This window comes from Rhamphochromis sp. 'chilingali', assembly GCF_963969265.1.
Source record: "Rhamphochromis sp. 'chilingali' genome assembly, chromosome: 10".
In the NCBI taxonomy this organism is placed as follows: domain Eukaryota; kingdom Metazoa; phylum Chordata; class Actinopteri; order Cichliformes; family Cichlidae; genus Rhamphochromis; species Rhamphochromis sp. 'chilingali'.
Window position 1 is genome coordinate 31853196 of NC_137937.1, and position 18745 is coordinate 31871940.

Genomic DNA, 18745 nt, shown 5'->3' on the forward strand with positions numbered 1-18745 from the left:
CTAGTTCACAGCCTTAGCAACTGTTTACCTTGTTCTCACCATGTCACTGTAAATAAAGTTTTCTGGTCACTATACCCTGAGCCTCAGTTTGAATCTGCTCTCGGGTCCACTTCTCATTTCTGGCTGCCGAGCCGTGAAACTATTTTACTACTTGTAAAAATACAAGAAAAGATCTCTAAAACAGACTCACTTTTAGCGCAACAATTAAACAAATTAATAAAAAAGAATCACATTAAAACGGCAGCAACAACACAATGTTATATATTGAACCCCCCCAAACTGCTAAAGACTTATGTGTCTGACGGTACTAACCCAGAGAGCCGGCTTATGTGCTAAGCAAAACATTAACTACCAGATTTGTGTTTAACTCCAAAAAGCTACTAAATAAAATATTTAATTGACAGAGCACAGTATTTTCCAGCATTCACTAGGATTCTGTATGAAAAAAGGCCAATGTGTTTATCCTTTGATGGATGTGTAAATCTGCATTTGTGTAACTGCTGTCAGAGAAAATGATACAAAAGAGAAATCTTCTTCTCTCAAAGGAAAAAAATGGTAAATGGGTTCACTTGAAAATGATTTTTGACACAGCTTGGATCCGACGTCTTCCACTGTCCCACTGACTTAAGTTTGTTAATCAAATGCTTGATGTTGCTTATATGGAATAATAAATTTTTAAAATACACAACAACGCTCTAAATTAGTCTTGTTTGGAGGGGGTGGGGTGGGGTGACTACACTGGGGATAAATCACTTTAATAGCTGGATAGAAAACAAAGACTTGCAGCAGGTTGTGCTTGGCTATGTTGAAGATGAGGTAAGGAGCTTATCTGCCTTGCAATTAAAGGGATTTTCTTTTTATAGACTATATTATTTAACATAGTGAAAAATAACTTTTTATTGCATGTGGAGAAGTAAGTTTGATTAATAGACACTAATGAAAATGATTTCTATTATAGTTGGAAGGCATATATTATTTTATCAGTGAAAAGTGTAGAAATTTCTGTGGAATCTGATTTTTAAAGGTCCGATTTAAGTACTTCAGTGCTTTGGATCAACCCATCTACTGCTCCAAAACCTCACCACCCGCCCTAAATCAATATCAGCCTCATTCAACAAGTTAAAGCCCCTGTTAAAGGATTTAGTGGGTAATGGAACTGGTAACTCCTGACAGATCCTCCTGTGTGTTGGGTTTGCAGTATAATGAATCCTGGGAATACAGCAGAAGGGCAACGTATTTACCCTGGCTGCAAGACAACTGCTGTCCATCCTGAAAACAGCTTTGCTGCCACACTGAAGCCCCAGTAATGAGCTGACAGGTGCAATGTTTACACTTCAATTGCCACTCAAGTTTGAGGGGCTGACTCTTGGTTTAGTCTCTTTTGACATTAATGATGCCAGCCACAATGGCTCACCATTCCCTTGATTGTCACCGATTCAAAGATTGAAAAAGAACCTGACTGTATGGTAGCTTTAGCTCTCAGTAACAATGTATTGTGCTGACACTAAAAACACAAATTACACTACATATCTTTGTGTTATGTTAAAATGCATTTGCTCAATGAAGTCAAATCTTAAACTGTGTCTGCAGGGAAAAAAAACAACCCTTATTTTGTAATTGTACAGTTTATTCATTACATGTTTGCATATTAAAGAGAAAAAAGTATATTACATATTTAGGTCTACTGACCAAAGCCTGACTTTATGATTAAACATGAATACTTGCAGAACTGTCCTTTTGTCTTTTGGATAACCTTGCACTGCAATTTGAAAAAAGGCCTTAATAGAATAATCAAGTGCAGTTATCATTCACGGTAATAATTTCCAGTATAGATAATATATCTCCTCACATACAAGGTAATGATAATTTACCTTATTATACATTTTAAAGATGAACCAAGACTCTATTCAAATCATGTGAAAAAATGACCTGAAAGTCTTACTTCCTGGATGCATCTCAGTTGCCAGTCTCTAGTTGCTTGTGTACCACAAAATAGTTCTCAGTTCCTCTGTGGCTGGTGAGTGGGCTGATGCTACTCATTAGAGTTGTGACCTTTCTGGAAATTGCCGCTGTACACTCCTCACCACCCGCTGATTATCTCAGTTACTGTGGCTAAAATCAAATAGCCACGTCATTCAGACAGAAGTCAGGGAACCACATTTCATCAGCGTTCAATACAATCCACCCCTCAGGAAACTGACAGACCTGGGCATCAGTTCCCTCATCTGCAAATGGTTACTGGACTTCCTGACCAACCGCCCCCAACATGTCCGGCTGGATAACCGCTGCTCATCTACAATCACAATGAACACCGGTGTACCACAAGGCTGTGTGTGATGAGCCCTTTCCTCTACTCCATCTTCACCCACGACTGCAGACCTGCTGATGGTTCCAACACCATCATTAAGTTTGCAGATGACACCACGGTGATTGGCCTCATCAGTGACAACGATGAGGCCGCCTACAGGGAGGAGGTGGATCGTTTGGCTGAGTGGTGCGACACAAACAACCTGCTGCTTAACACCGAGAAGACCAAGGAGCTCATCGTGGACTAAAGGAGGAATGCTGACCCACATCCACCCATCCACATTAAGGGGACGGCTGTGGAGCGTGTGAGCAGCTTCAAGTTCCTGGGAGTCCACATCTCCGAGGATCTCATCTGGACGACCAACTGCTCCAAGCTGGTCAAGAAGGCTCACCAGCGCCTCTTCTTCTTGAGGACTCTGAGGAAGAACCACCTGTCCTCAGACATCCTGGTGAACTTCTATCGTTGCACCATCGAGAGCATCCTCACCAACTGAATAACAGTCTGGTACGGGAACTGCTCTGCCTCGGACCGGAAGGCGTTGCAGAGGGTCGTGAAAACTGCCCAGCGCATCGCCGGAGCACCACTTCCTGCCATAAAAGACATCTACAGGAAGCGGTGTCTGAAAAGGGCTGGGGAAATCATCAAAGACCCCAGTCACCCATCACATGGACTCTTCACCCTCCTGCCCTCTGGGAGGCGCTACAGGAGCCTCCGGACTAAGACCACCAGGTACCGGAACAGCTTCTTCCCCACAGCTGTCAGACTCCTGAACTCTGCCTCCTGACATCTGACCCACGTTAAACTCATGGACTGAACATACACACACACACACACACATACTGGTAAAGGTGAATTGGAAGGACAATTTTTTCAAACAAGATTTTTGCAACACTAAACGGACCCCCCTTTCCGCTTGTGCTAGATAGATGAAGTGCATCTTTAAAAATCCCATTTGAGTTGTACAACACAAATCTCACTTCAAAATTGTGAAAAACACACCAGAACTCAAAATATAAGAACCTGACAACATGGTGTAATAAGAGGACAACACTAATTAGGTAACTTGGCTCCTCCCCCTGACATGAACAGTAATTGTCAGGGCTAACTTTATTAACAGGACAAAGGCCATACACATACACAAACATGTATTTTGTGTGTATTAAAAGGGCAACAGGTGAATAAAAGGAACAAATTGAGTGCATTTTACAAAAACAGGATTGTTTTGTTAACAGAAATGAAAATAACTGGCAATATAAAATTATATGTCCTCTTAGATCAGATGCACTAAAACAGTGTCAACAAAATGAATTTACCAATCTTCTAATAGTAAAATTCTAAAATAAATAAATGAGAAACCAAAACATACAAAATATCTTTTGTAACTCCTCCAAGAAGTACTTTGGAGTTATGTAGACTCCTCTACATAGGATTTTCTTTTTTCTTCAACGACACGCCCCGATTCCTCACAAAATCTCTGATGTTTTGAATAGAACGACCAGCCAGAGCAGGATCTTCTGCAGTTTTGCATTGCTGGCATTCGATAATAGTGGCCAGTTTTCCTTTTTTGATATGTTCACCAAAATACTTCATTATCGCAGCAACCTCCGTGGGAGACCAAGGATGCTTTTTGACCCTCCTTGCATTTTCCAGAGAAGCTAGAAGCAGAAAAAAATAAATGTAAACAAACTACTTTTTAAACAATTTTTAAATTAAAGGGGACGTATTATGCTCAATTGTGTGAGTTGACATGGTTGTAGGATGCAAAAATATAATGGCGATAATCGGCTTCCTTCAAATAAGCCGAAGAATTGAGTTCTGCACACACTAGTTTTACAGCCCTGCTAAGAACAGTTAGTGTTTAGTCTACACAGCCCAAAGACGGCCTTTGCATTGTCCACGAGGACAGGTGCTGAGGCTGTGATTATGCTGGATTGTGCAAAATACACTACCTGGGACCTAAAAGAGCTCCTTTTTTAGTTGTTGAAAACCTACACTTAAGGAGTCGGGAGGCAATTCATAACCAAATATACATACAAAAGCAACAAAAAAAAGTGGGTTTTGCATAATATGTCCCCTTTAAGGTGAATTTGTTGTAACAGTGTTTCTTTGGTATAAATCCTGTAATGCTGACTGTTTAAATACTTATTACAATGGATGAATACATTTATTTAAATGTAAAATTCTGAAAGGTAGCCCACATTAAGTCAGAATTCCAATAAATAGCTATGGCAAATCACTATGGATGGAGAGCATTTTATTCCACACACCGTTATACAACAAAAAACATGTATAGCATGATATTGTAATAATTTGAAATGTATAACATATACTCAAACATTTCATATATAACTGTCTGACTCAAATGTTTATTTAAAAACAAGCGTGGACCCTGCCTGACCATGAGGTGGGCCTTCAGGTTTTTTCAGTGAACATAATTTTCTTCAAGACGTTCAGGTTACAGCCCACAATTAGCCAAACCAGCCCAAATTTTCCAATATTATCCAGATTCTGCCTATGGGAATAAGATGATGTTCAGAGTATGGAGATAATGTAGAAGCCCAATGGTTGAGGAATCCTCAAAATTAAAAACCCAAATCATAATATGTTCTCATTGCTTTGTTTATTAATTGTTTTGGTGCATTGCTGTTTTGAAAATGATAAGTATTTAAATGTATTACAGATTAAAACAGGCATAGGGAAAGTAATTTAAACATTTATCCCATTACTTAATACAAGGTATTGTTCCACATTGAATGTGATTTATGTTTTACCTTACCAAGTAGGTTAATATAATTGTCTAACCAAGTTGTAGAATTATGGTACGGTCCCTGGCAGAAAGATGAGCATAGTCACCATACTGGCTTGGGTGGTGTGGATAACTGGGTTCAAAAATGCATGAAGTTTACATTTGTGCTTAAGTGACTTTTGTATGCATGTCACCATTTACCAGATTGTTTATTTGTTTTCTTCTTACTGCTTGGCTTCATCTCCTTGTTTAGTATTCTGTTGGGTTCAATGACCTTACCCGCTCCATTTTTACTTTGTGCTGAAAAACAAAACAAAACAGTAAGCATATATTTGTTGTATTAAATCTCTTATAATGTAATGTCAAATGCTCCTGAATGTGGTCAAGCAACTAATGGACCTTGAAATCTTGAATATGGTTTCTAAGATAAATCCAGAGTCGCAACTATGACTTTTAGTTTAAGGTGACACATGTGAATGTGGAATATGGCTAGAGCTATTACAGCTGATATTAAAAGATACAAGGCTGAATTTTTCTCCAAACAAGACTCCGGTGTAGTGATGGGATTTCCGGCTCTTTTTAGAGATCCGGCTCTCTCGGCTCGGCTCACTAAAAAGAGCCGGCTCTTTCGGCTCCCGAACCGGCTCTTCAGGTTATTTTGTTGCTTTCATTCATTTATTATTAACAACAATATAAAATTATGCACAAAATGAATTACTAATGTTTAAAAACGTGTTTTCTATGTATATATGTTCATTATATAAATCTGCTTTTATTTATTCACTCCACATAAAATTTAAAAAATAAATTATAAAATACAAAAACCTACCATTTACAATTTAACTTTTAAAATTTAAACTTTAAATTTAAAAATACCAAGTGCCCAGTGCTCAGCTCAGTGGGTAGACACACTGGCAGCTTCACTTATATCACACTTAATTCACTGTGTTTTATCTTCCCATCGCACTGATGAGTGGACAGTTTTCAGGTGCCCGTGCACCGGCTCTATATGATATCCTTTTCTTGCAGACTCTACACTCTGCCTATGTATTGTCAGTAAAATTTAAATGGTTCTAGATTTTGCTTCTTTTCTTGGTGTCACTCATTTTCTTTACTCCACCTTTCTAATGTGACGACATTGTCTCTTGTTGTTGCTCCCGGCTCTCTTTCTCTCTCTCTCCCTGCTGCTCTTTTCGTGTGCTACTGCTGTTGCGAGTGTAACTACCGCCCCTAGCTCCTCCCTCTGCTCAGAGGCGGGAGGGGTGCAAACGCAAGGCTCTGTTTGCGCCCCTCCCGTCTCTACTCAGCGCAAACACAAGGCTGACGTGCAGCGAAAAAAGTGAGAGAGAGGGCAAGAGAAAGTAAAAAAAAAAAAATCCACGGCTCCCAATAAGGAGCCGGCTCGCATCGTTCACTTCAAAGAACCAGCTCTAAGAGCCATTTCGTTCGCGAACGACCCATCACTACTCCGGTGACTGGTCAACTTTCCACTCACCACTGATTTACTGTAGAAAGAGGATGAGAGCGTAGAGGGAATACTTCAGAAGCGCAAACCAGGTAAATAAAGAGTAGTAGATCAGCCCTCCACACACCAACTATTTTCATCTCTCTTGATTAATCTCATCTCCTTCTGTCTCCTGCAGGGCAGCTTCCTTTCTAACATCCTTCAACAAACCTTCCTCACTGTCCCTTGTTTGCACATGCCCAACACAACCTCAACCTGGCCAATGTAGAACAATGTAGACATTTTTTCCAACATGTGCAGTCCCAATGATATTGTTCTTCCTAATCCTATCCATTCTCTCCACCCTCAAAAAGAATCCCAGCATCTTTGCTTTCCCCAAACTCACCTCCAAGAACTGCAATCTATTAAGAACTCTGCTGCCCCCTTACTCTACTGCACTCACTCTAGAGACTATATCACCACATCCTAAAAAGAACATTACTGGTTGCACACTGACTATAGTATTGAGTGCAAACTCCTAATCAACTTTTAAGCCTTCAACAACCTCGCCCCCGCCACCCTGAGGGATTGTCTTTACTGTCACTCTCCCACAACACTGCTAACACTAACCTCCTTACCCCCATCATCAAAATCATAAATCTGAGGGTACAATCCTTTGCCACTGCTAATTGCACCCTCTGGAACTTCCTCTGCTCATTAGATTCTCTCTAGAACTTTAAATCACAGCTCAAAATCACCTGTTCAAACTAGCATTTCCTACCTGACCATCCTCCAAAACTGACCTTTCTATTCTGTTGAGCTGGTCTTTAGAAAGATCCTTGACTTTCTTTAAATTACCATTTGGACAAAGGTAACAATCACTGGAAAAATGATAGTAATGAATTATCTTTTTTTTTTTTTTTACATAAAGATAGCAAAGATAGCAAAAGTGTCTAGGAAGTAGTTACAAAGGTAAAAGCTTCAATAAATGATGACAAACACATACCTGGAGGTTCCTTGACAACTTTCTTCATCATTCTAGTATCTATAGAATCTGTAATAAAGTCTATTAGTCATGTGATTTCATAAATTGAACAAAGTTGAGACTAATCACATTGTACTTACCAATCTGTGGATATACAAGATTTCCTTCATTGACCTCACGCTCCGCTCCGACCTCCTCACGCTCCGCTCCGACCTCCTCACGCTCCGCTCCGACCTCCTCACGCTCCGCTCCGACCTCCTCACGCTCCGCTCCGACCTCCTCACGCTCCGCTCCGACCTCCTCACGCTCCGCTCCGACCTCCTCACGCTCCGCTCCGACCTCCTCACGCTCCGCTCCGACCTCACTTTCTTCACTTGAATCTGTCAACTGTAGGTTATCTAACAAAATAAAAGATTGTCTTAATGAATTATAAGGTTATAGTGCAGGAAACGTGTATAATTCTTAACCTTAACACCACTTTACCTTCGATTTCAATCTCTTCAAGTGTTTTGCCTTGAAGGCTTTTGAGAGACCCTTTCTCCATGGCAATCAGTAGTTTGGATATTTTGGCAAGCTGGGTAGTAGCCTCTGGAAGTCTATAATATTCGCGATGAACACGAATATCATGACCTAGGAAGTTGGCAACTTGGTCTAACTCGTGATTCTTGAGGTTTAAGATCTGAGACAAAGTTACGACATGTTTGCGCAACTGCGTTGAACGTAGGTGTTCAGGGTTTTCAGCCCCACATTCAGTCGCATAAATCCTCAAACAGTCCTGTCCTCTGTAGGGAGTCAGACAATGAGGTCTGGCAAACAGGAATATGTTTTCTGCCAGAACACCACAGTCTTGTCTTTTCTCTGTCAGCCGTGTTATGGCATTCACCATGTCTGGTGAAAGTAGCACTGCAACCTTGCGTCCTCGTTTACCCCTCAATTCTACACGACTGAAGTGTTGACAAAGGTAAAGTTCAAATTTTGTCAGTCCAATTGCAACATCCTTGTGCAGGGTACTAGTGTCTCTCTCCTGGAAGCCATTCAGTGTCATCTTTGAAATTTCTCCCCCTCTTCTCCTGTTAAATAGTATTACATTTGCCATGGTAGCTTTACAAAGTTCACTGTATGATTTTGGTGAACTATGCTCTTCCAAGTCCTTCAGTGCTTGTTCTGTAGTCTTCTCCAGATGTCTATGAAGACGCTGAACATCTTCTGTGAAAGGAAGTGTGGAAGGCTTGTTGAAGTGCCGCTCGTTTAGTGTGGTTAATGCAGTATGGGAGATGAGTTCTGACCACTTTGTAGCATAAAGGGTTTTGAAACTCTGGGTTGACTTTATCAGTGCACTGTCTTCTGCCATCAGTGCTCTGCAATGTATAATATCACAGACTTTCTGCAGTGAGTGTCCCAACTTTAAAGCAAGGCTTGGAGTCAAGTAGCAGTTCTTTTCTTCATCATACCCACACACCTTCTTAACAGCTTTGATAACCACATTGAAATTTGCAGGTCTTACAGCATCCTCAAAAGTGTGTATTGAGCATTCTTTCCGAAGTGTGAGCAGAAGTCTTCCACATTCTCGGAGTGTCTGGCGAATGTAGTCAAATTTGGTGGGATCTTTCCCATGTTTGTTAAAGAATGATTGAGCAAGCTGAAGAATAGAGAAGTCACTTCGCACAGTAGAAGTTATTTCATCATCTTTCATGACAGCTAATATCTTCCAAACACCGGGGGAAACTTGCTGACACAGAGCTGACTCACTCATACAGGCCAGGGACAAGACCTTTTTTCGTCCCCCCTCTGAATTGGCCTCCACTGGTTTTGAAGAACATTTACGAACATGTCTCCAAAGATCTCTTTTAAGATATAATGCCTCGCAATAAATGCAGTGAATATAGTCTTTTCCTTTGTAGGGTTTTTTTGAGGTGCGTCTGGTTTTTAATGATCCAATCCCACTTGCGATGACCTCCGAGTTATGTCTGTGGTTTCCTTTGTTTCGCAGCTTAGAAAGCATTTTCAAACGGTCTTTGGACTTCTTGGGAAGACTTAAAACTCGAGCAACATCTGCATGTGATTTCTCATGAGTTTTTAAATGACGTGTAAACTTTGTCTGTAGTTTTCCACAAATGTAGCAGTATGTTTTGTTTCTTAGTGAGGAGGATGTTTTTAAGGAATCTTCAGCCGTAGTATTAGAGTCATCAACAATGCCTTCAGCATCAGACTTTTCTGCTGTGGCAATAACCCCTGATACGTCGCGCTGTCTTGTGCCAATTCCATCTTCAGATATTGATTCGGCATCTTCTGAAATTCTTTGTCCTACTCTCTCTAAAAAACTTTCTAGGCGAGGTCTTTTCGTTTTGCAAGCAGATTGACTGCTGGAGATCTCAGAGTTCTGTACTTGTTTGCAACTTATATTTAAAGGCTCTGATTTGTTGTCCCATGAGCTGTCTGAGTCAGCTATAGAATCTGGCACATATTCCTCTTCTGATGAAGCCCCCTCACTTGAACTATCTTCACTAAAGACCTAATAACAATCAAAAACACAAAGTAAGACTTTGTTTACCTTACATATTTTACTGAGAAGAATTCTGCAAAAACACTTACCTCTGGAAGAGGTTCAGTGAGGTTCACCTTGTGGCTAACATAACATCTTTTGTGCCAGGACTGGTAGCAAACTAGACAGAGAAAAATTAAGTTAATAAAAGAAAGGTAGTTAAAGCCGCTTTCCCCAATTTAAAAAAAACAGGCTAGATGGAAGCATAAAACACAGTCAAGAAGGCTCCCCCCTCCCATTGGATATTATCCATAGGCCACACCCCCTGGTGTGCTTTGCTGTTAAACAGGCCAGTGCATAGTGTGGTGGAGCCATGTTAATGTAGAATTTAAGGAGTCAGGAAAGACTGTTCTATCGTTTTTCTGGACTGAGCCATGTTATTGGCTGATGGTTTTAGACAAATGCAACAGAACCACTTCATTTTTTTTTCTTTAATCTCCAAACAACATTTATAGCTATGCTTTGTTAAAATGTTGTTATGATCATGAAAAAAAAATATGTTAAGCTAACTTGTTTTTGCAAATTGGGTATAGCAGCTTTAATAATGACATGGTAAGTAAATATGTAAAAAGTGCAGATGTAAAAGGTTCATTATGAACATATATCATATTTACTTATGGATTAGTTTTTATAGTGTTCCTTATGGATCATATTTAAGATATTCTAATGTACCCAACCTTCCATAATTAAATAATTACCTTCACATCTCACACCACTCCATTTCAGAGGCGAAAAAGGTCCTCCACATGCAAAACATTTTTCTAAACTTGACATTTCGTCAGGGACTAGATCATGATCGCAGTCCTGTTTGGTAAAAAAAACAAAAAAAAAACAGTGTAATCAAAAACAAAATTCATACTTTTGTGATGTAAAATATCACAACCAAATAGTTGTTTTGGTTCCTCTTTAAAAAGGAGTTAAGGACGGAAGAAAAAAAAAAAAAAAACAGGTTCAAGTGTTACTAAAACTATTAAATCAATTTTTGTAACTTTTGCAATGCAAAATTTAAAGGGAAAAATACCTGCTGTATGTAGATCAATTTTCAAAACAATTTGTTCTTCTAGATTTTATATTATGGTATATATTACAAAACCACAATGAAAAGAAAATTCATTGTGGACCCACAACACCCAAAAAAGATTAGACTTACAATTTGTTCTTTCTGAAATGAGAAGATGTGTCCAAAGTTTTGACTGGGAGTGTAAAAAAGTATAATTAAATCATGAAGTCATGAATCCATCAAGACATAACGGATGGCCTTTACACAACAATGTTACATAAATGTGCTTAGCATTAACAGGAAAGAGTTTAGCGATTGTTTCGGTTGTATTTACATGCTCCTTCCTATAGTAAGCTTCATTCTTGCTCCTTGATCAGCTGAAATTCAAATATGCGATCTAACTACATCAGAGTTCATTTCAACCAAGCCGAGAACTACGTCTTTATGCAAACCAGATTTAGGGTTGGGGTTTCATACTTCTTGTTTCAAATCTCAGTCCTCCTAATGCGTGCATCTTACTTGGTCAAGATAACCAAGGACCCACATACCTCAATACTGCCTAATAACTAGCACCTCAGTCTACAACTAAAACAATCTGACACTGAAACTCCAATTTACCTTTGTTGCGTCGTTAGGAGAGGAACTGGCTGCATTCTCATCCACAGCCTGAGATGGCACCATGTTGGATTTCTAAGGAAGAAGCGTGAATAATGAATGGCAGTCTTTGGGTCTAGCCAAGATGAATACAGTCCTCCTAATGTCTGGACCTGTCCAGTTGAGTAATACACAGGACCCGTGTGTGTATGCACAATTGCCAGAGTAACTCTCATTGATCTGAATTCATTTCTAAACTCAGTCCTCCTAATGTCTGGACCTGTCCAGTTGAGTAATACACAGGACCCGTGTGTGTGGGCGCACTTGTAGGTAGAACTCAGTTGTTTATACTTCCTGTTTCAAATCTCAGTCCTCCTAATGCGTGCATCTTACTTGGTCAAGATAACCAAGGACCCACATACCTCAATACTGCCTAATAACTAGCACCTCAGTCTACAACTAAAACAATCTGACACTGAAACTCCAATTTACCTTTGTTGTGTCGTTAGGAGAGGAACTGGCTGCATTCTCATCCACAGCCTGAGATGGCACCATGTTGGATTTCTAAGGAAGAAGCATGAATAATGAATGGCAGTCTTTGGGTCTAGCCAAGATGAATACAGTCCTCCTAATGTCTGGACCTGTCCAGTTGAGTATTACACAGGACCCGTGTGTGTATGCATACTTTTCAGTATAGCCTTTATTCATTTAATACTATTTATACTTATACTGTACTATTTACATTATACCTTGCTTCTCCATGGCCAGTTGGAATCACCATAGTTATAGGTGATTTCTTCTCCTGGACCAATATCTTTGATTGCAAACAAACAGAGATGGGGCCTTCCATCCACTCTGGTAACTGTCATTTTACTGTTTGGATTCACATTATCGTCATTTACAAGTCTGCCAAGTGAGCCGTCCTCTCTGGTAGCATCAACACTAAAACAAAAAGTATACAATAACAATTACACTCTGTAAAGAAAGTCATTAAGTATATTAGGTTGTAGAACGTCTGAATAACATTTTAATATTCAATTCAAAATATTATTTGAATATTATAATTTGTAAACCTCATGTATTTTATCCTTTATCAAAGCAGTTACATACCATAACTGTTTTCCATTGAACTTGAAATCAAATATGAAAACCTTGAGTGCATCATGGTAAAGTTTCATTCGGTTTTCTTGTTCCTCTTTAGTTATGATTTGTCCTCTGTACTCAAAAAGAAAATCTCCCTTTTGAAATGACCGACAGCTGAACACACCGCGACCTAAAGACACACATCAAAAACAAATTGGGCAATAAACTATAAACCATTTAATTAAAATCCTTCTTGTTTTTAAATATGTTTTTTATTTGATTATATTGTATTATTTATTTTGGAACATGTAACATGTTCATAATTCCTTGGGGAAAGACAAGGAAAAAATAGAAATATAATAATAATAATAATAATAATAATAATAATAAAACAAGTATAATTATATTCGTGATTATTAATTTTCTCATGCATGGTATGCTACAAAAAAACTACAAAAAACATAAAAATTTCTATTTTGAGAAGCTGACTGCATTCTTTGGAATCAACTCACCTTTAAATGAATCAATATACCTCACATCAAATCCTGCCTTGTCTTCACCTAAGGAGCAGTAATACCTAGCATCTTGTATGGGATTTATTTTAGCTCTCCGTGGCCTTGTTGCCGCCATCCCCTGCAAAGATCAGGTATTAATGACTTTAGAAATAACACATTATACTACAAAATGTATGTAGACATAGAAATAAACAGATCGAAAAATCTATTTATGTTGGGGAGAGCTCCCCTAAAGGTTCCAAATATCTGTGTTTCCCAACAGTTCCTCCTATCTTGTATCACTGTGTGTCAGAGGCTGCATGCCCTACCTGTGGAAGTTCTGTTTCGTATATTTTATTTGGTCTAAGGTTACTGCAAATCTTAATGAGTTAATTTTCATATCCACATTTCCTTAACCTTTTATATTTCTTAAAGTTATAAATTAAAATAATGATTTAGTATGGTTGAACAATAAGCATATTTGTCCTACAGTTTTTGTTTCATTTGTAAAATATTTTCTGAAAACAGATCTCACTAGTTTTAAAACCACAAGTTTTGTGATGCTAAAACCAAAATTAATCAAACCAACAGCAACAGAATGTCAAACTTTTGCTACTAGCATGCTGGCTAGCTAAACTGTCAAAAATTAGATGCTTTGGTGTATCCGAACGTAATATAATAACCTATATTACTTTGCTTTATTGGATGAATATATTTATATAAACATCATGTGTAAGGGAATTTGTATGGTTCTCACCTGATCTTCCACGAAAGCAGTAAGATAAAAGCTGTCTCATTAAATCCTCATGTCGTGCACCTGAACTCTTTAGTGTCCTCTTCTTCTTCTTCTGCTCTTTAAATGTTCATGGTGGTTGGCAACCAGCGTAGATGTACATTAGCGCCCCCATAGTGCTGAGGAGTGGATATCATTGGCCAAGAACAGTGGATTAACACTGGGATTCTTGCAAATAGAATGCTATGATGTAATAGAGTTAAATTGCTCTAGTGCATTCTGACATAACTCACTTGGAATATGTAGACTTAATAATACTGTATAAAATGTAATTTTTCCAAAAGACTGATATTTATGCTTCTAAATTTTTAAAGAATGAAACAAAAGTAGTAAATGGGGATGATGAGTTTTAGTAACAACTTCAAAGTTATTTGGCTAAAAGAGTTTTAAAATTCAAATAATTAACTTGGACCAAAAAGGCATATTATTGCTACAATGAGATTGGTGAATAAAAATAGATTAGACCACAGATATTTAAGTATTGCAGCAATACAATTAATTTTCATGACCTTAAGTGTTTTTGTGATGCTTTCTTTTTCTTTTTAAATAGTAAAAACTCATGACATAATTAGGACAAAGTTTATAATGAAATAGAAAAATCTTTATTATTGTGGCTGGTCTGGGATGCTGCTGCAGGTGAGATGGACTCACCTGCATTGTATCTACAATCTGTTACAGCAACCGTATAATTATTGTAATTGTTGGACAGCGCGAGGGAACGACCGGCTCAGGTGAGCCACAGGCTGGTGCGCTAGCGGGATGGGGGTGCCGCTGGAAGCGTGGGCGGTCCCTGGAACCACCTCGTCACCAGCGCCGCTAGATCTACAGGCGAACGCCCAGGTAGTCACTTCCCCGTGGCTGGGCTGGGGCGCTGATGCTCCAGGCCTATTCCCTCGCTTGCTCATGGAGGGGGGGAGGTGGCTCCTCGGTCTTAGTCGGGGGAAGAGGGTATGTGGCGGGGCGTGTTCTGCGATGCCGCTGCATGTGAGATGGACCCACCTGCACGGCATCTATAATCACACCACGCTGGCTTAAAACTTGTGCTCTGCTTGTGGTGTTGTTTGTGGTGATGTGTACGGCAGACACAAACATACCTTCCCACCCTCATACACACAACCACAAACACTCGGCCCTCACCCAACGTGGACACAGACATAAATGGACACTGTACACACAATCACACTCCCCAAACATTCTCTACATCCCAGGTCCAGGTATTCTTGCCCCGGAGGGGGAACTCATACCCAGACCCAGATGTTGCCCTCCTCCCTGAGGTGGAAATCAAGCAGACCGTCCCCGGCTCCGCAGTGGCAGGGGGCCGCTGCAACCCAGGCCTCGATCAGATGGCCAATTCCACCTTCAGGCCCCCCCGCCCTGACGGCTGGCAGAGAGTGGGGCTCTGTGAAGACCCCATGCCTCCCTCCGCTCGCTCATATGTAGTGTTGCTGCGTGCTGTTCTAAAGTGCATTTAAAACACGGGAGGAGATGTCATCTGTTCTTTTGATATTCATCAGAACCCTGGCTGCAGCATTTTGGATCAGCTGAAGACTTTTAGTTGCATTATGTGGACTTCCTGATAGTTAAGAGTTATAGTAATGCAGCCTTGAAGTAACAAAGGCATCAACTAGTTTTTCAGCATCACTCCTGGATGGGATGTTTCTAATTTTAGCAATATTACGGAGGTGGAAGGAGGAGACCCTAGAAACCTCTTTCATGTCAGATCTAAATGACATGTCTTTGTCAAAAAATAACACAGAGGTTCTTTGCTTTATTACTGGAGGCTAATTTAATGCCATCCAGATGAAGGGACTGACCAAGTAATTTGTTTTTCTGAGCTTCTGGTCCAAAGACAACTTCTGTCTTGTCGGAATTCAAAAGGAGGAAGTTTGAAGACATCCAGGTTTTTATGTCTTCCAAGCATGCCCGTAATCTTTATAACTGATTAGGTTCATCAGGATTTAGGTGTGCATAGCTATGGAAATTTATCCCATGCTGTCTAATGATTTTACCAATAGGGAACATATATATATAGTAAAAAGGATCAGTCCAAGTACAGAACCCTGTGGTGTACGCCACAAGTAACCATAGAGGTTGAAGAGGATTTATCATTTACATAAACAAACCTTGAGTCTGTTGGACAAGTAAGATTTAAACCAGCCTAGTGCTGTTCCTTTGATCCCTGCAACATTTTCAAACCTTTCTATGAGAATATTGTGATTGAATGTGTCAAAAACAGCACTGAGGTCCAGTAGAACCAGAATGGTCACCAGTCCATTATCTGAGGCCATGAGAATATCATTAGTAACTTTCACCAGAGCTGTTTCAGTGCTATGATGAGCTCTAAAGCCAGATTGAAACTCTTCAAACAGGTCGTTATTGTTTAAGTGCTAACACACCTGATTGGCAACTATTACCTCAAGAATTTTAGATATGAAGGGAAGATTAGATATAGGTCTATAGTTCATTAAGTTGTCTTGATTAAAAGAGGGTTTCTTAAATAGAGGTTTAATTACAGCAACCTTAAAATCCTATGGTACGTATCCATTTTCTAAAAATAAATTCATTATATCCAAAACTGGAGCAACAATTAAAGGAAATACCGCTTTAAATAGTTTGGTTCGGGATTAGGTCTAACATGCAGGTATGTATGTAGACCATGTCTACATACCTAAATGTCATAGTTCAGCTGTGTGCAGGCAGGAACGAGGAAAAGGACCCAAAATGCAGACTCTCGGAAGACTGGAGTGAAACTCAAAAACGGCAGCTTTATTGCTGGTTGGAAAATAAGAGACAATACAAAACTAATCCACGGGGAGACACACAGCACAGGATTAGTGCCGTTTACGACGCGACAGGGAGCACAGAAAATACAGGGCTAAAATACACAGGGCATAACGAGGGGAATGAGAGGCAGGAGGTGAACACTGGTGGGAGACATCAGGGCTAACGAGACCAAGGAAGCAAAACTGAAAACACTGACATGAGACAAAGGCTGTATCCCAATTCAGGGTCTGCAGCCTTAAAGTACGCAGCCTCAACGATCCTCAAAGGCTGCGTACTCAAAGACCGCTAAGGCCGGAAGTAAGAGGCTTGTGAAATGGGACGGTCTAGCCTCCATCGCGCTGCCCAGGTTCCCTAGCAACCATAACACCAATCGCTGGAAACGTTTCATACAGTTTTGTTTGACAGAAATGAAAGAGAACATATTTTGTTTGTGTGTTTGTTTCTACACGAGCTTTGTGTGATTTAATAAGTATCTGAGGCTGAGACCACAGGACTGTAAAACATGATTGTTGGCCTTCATATTTGTACTGCAGTCATTTAAGATTAGCTAGTAAATAACAATTAGCTAATGTTGTTCATGAGACTAAAGTCAGTGTAAATATGATATGGCCAATATTATAGTTATTATATTAATCATCATAAGCCATTACAGCAGTGAGTTTGAACTCTCAAATCAAATCACTTCTACAGCACATGTGAGTGAAATTCATGTGAGTGAACTCTGTGTCAAATACTGATTTTCAGTAAAGATTCAAGTTGCAGTTATTTATATGTCCTATGACCTTAAACCTTCACTCAAAGACAAGTATCTTTGACAGTGTATATACAGATGTATCATATATAAGAGACAAATATTGTCCGTTTGATATGTTGGCATTACTAAATTTGGCTCAATGCTTACATATATGTGTAAAAAGAAAATGTACGAGCTGTGATAACTGTTTCTGATAAACAAAGAGTAGACTGATATATTAAATATTCCTTTATTGGGTGAGAAAATCAGACCATGTCATAACTGCTTTAGGTCATACAGAATAGATATCAGAGCCTTAAACAGGCTGACTTCTGCTAAATGGGTCAAACTGGACAGAAAGTAAACAAACACATAACATCCTTATAGAATATGATGTAACACTATAGATCAACTTACCTCAGAATATATAAAGCATATAAACAATTACAGCAATATGATGCAACAAACACAGCAGTGCTACTAATCCAAAATACTCAAAGCTTCATAGAAGTGAAACAAACATTTATTTTTAGCTCCATTTTGCTGCTGATACATACTTTAGGTTTCTGAATATTAAACTTGTTGCTGCCTTTCGTAGTGTGTAACTTGAAGGCCCTGAGTACTTTCTCCCACACTGAAAACACTGGAATGATAACATTATTTGAACATTACCTAATAAGACTGATTCAGGACAGACAATTAGTTATTTTAAACTTTTCTAGCAGTCCTTCATAAACAGGGAACAGTCTGTCTATTCTCTCCATCTGTCAGCTGCTGCTGGCTCTTCCTCCTCCTCTTCCTCACACACTGCTGAGTTTGTTCTGGTGGATCATCAGGGCTGCAAAGCCTCACAGATGGTGTGCAGCAGTGGATCCCTCAGTCTGTCGTCACTCTGGACACTTGCAGTTGTCACACATGGAAATCAAATGTGTGATAAGCTGCAGGATTCAAACACAAGTGTAACTTATAAATACATGTTCATACTTTTATTCCACAATCAGAGAGAAAGAAACAGAGAGAGTGCAGGACAGACAGACAGGTGACAGTCTCAGGTGTATACACTGCTACAAAACAGCACAAGAGAAGGAGGATTTAGTGTTTGTGTTATTACGAGTGCTAAACAAGAAGAGTTCCCAGATGGTGCAGTGGACACATGTGTGACTCCGGTGATTAAAGCATCTTTCTTTCAGCTTAACGAGTGAACCGTCAGCTCGTTCAAACACACGTTAAAGTCCGTTT

At 39.5% G+C, this 18745-nt stretch overlaps 2 protein-coding genes across 3 annotated transcripts; both read right to left on the bottom strand.

The window, feature by feature from the left end:
• Positions 1-3132: 3132 nt before the first annotated feature.
• On the bottom strand, positions 3133-8892 carry LOC308404469 (uncharacterized protein). Of its 2 annotated transcripts, XM_080894539.1 has the most exons (6): positions 7967-8892; positions 7760-7881; positions 7624-7675; positions 7505-7552; positions 5256-5354; positions 3133-3963 (listed from the first exon to the last, which is right to left on the bottom strand). In XM_080894539.1, the coding sequence occupies exons 1-6, from the start codon at positions 8832-8834 to the stop codon at positions 3728-3730; spliced, it is 1425 nt and encodes a 474-aa protein (XP_080750665.1). In that variant the 5' UTR covers positions 8835-8892; the 3' UTR covers positions 3133-3727. The 2 variants fall into 2 exon arrangements, with proteins under 2 accessions (XP_080750665.1, XP_080750664.1); XM_080894538.1 differs by having other exon boundaries at positions 7624-7881.
• A 91-nt stretch (positions 8893-8983) lies between these two features.
• Positions 8984-15996, bottom strand: LOC308404367 (uncharacterized protein; the record flags this gene model as incomplete). The annotated part of the gene is made up of 8 exons (XM_080894392.1): positions 13215-15996; positions 12730-12892; positions 12369-12561; positions 11644-12183; positions 10724-10829; positions 10076-10146; positions 9694-9995; positions 8984-9122 (listed from the first exon to the last, which is right to left on the bottom strand). Exons 4-8 carry the CDS (start codon positions 11704-11706, stop codon positions 8984-8986), a joined length of 681 nt encoding a protein of 226 aa, XP_080750518.1. The 5' UTR covers positions 11707-12183; positions 12369-12561; positions 12730-12892; positions 13215-15996.
• Positions 15997-18745: the final 2749 nt, after the last annotated feature.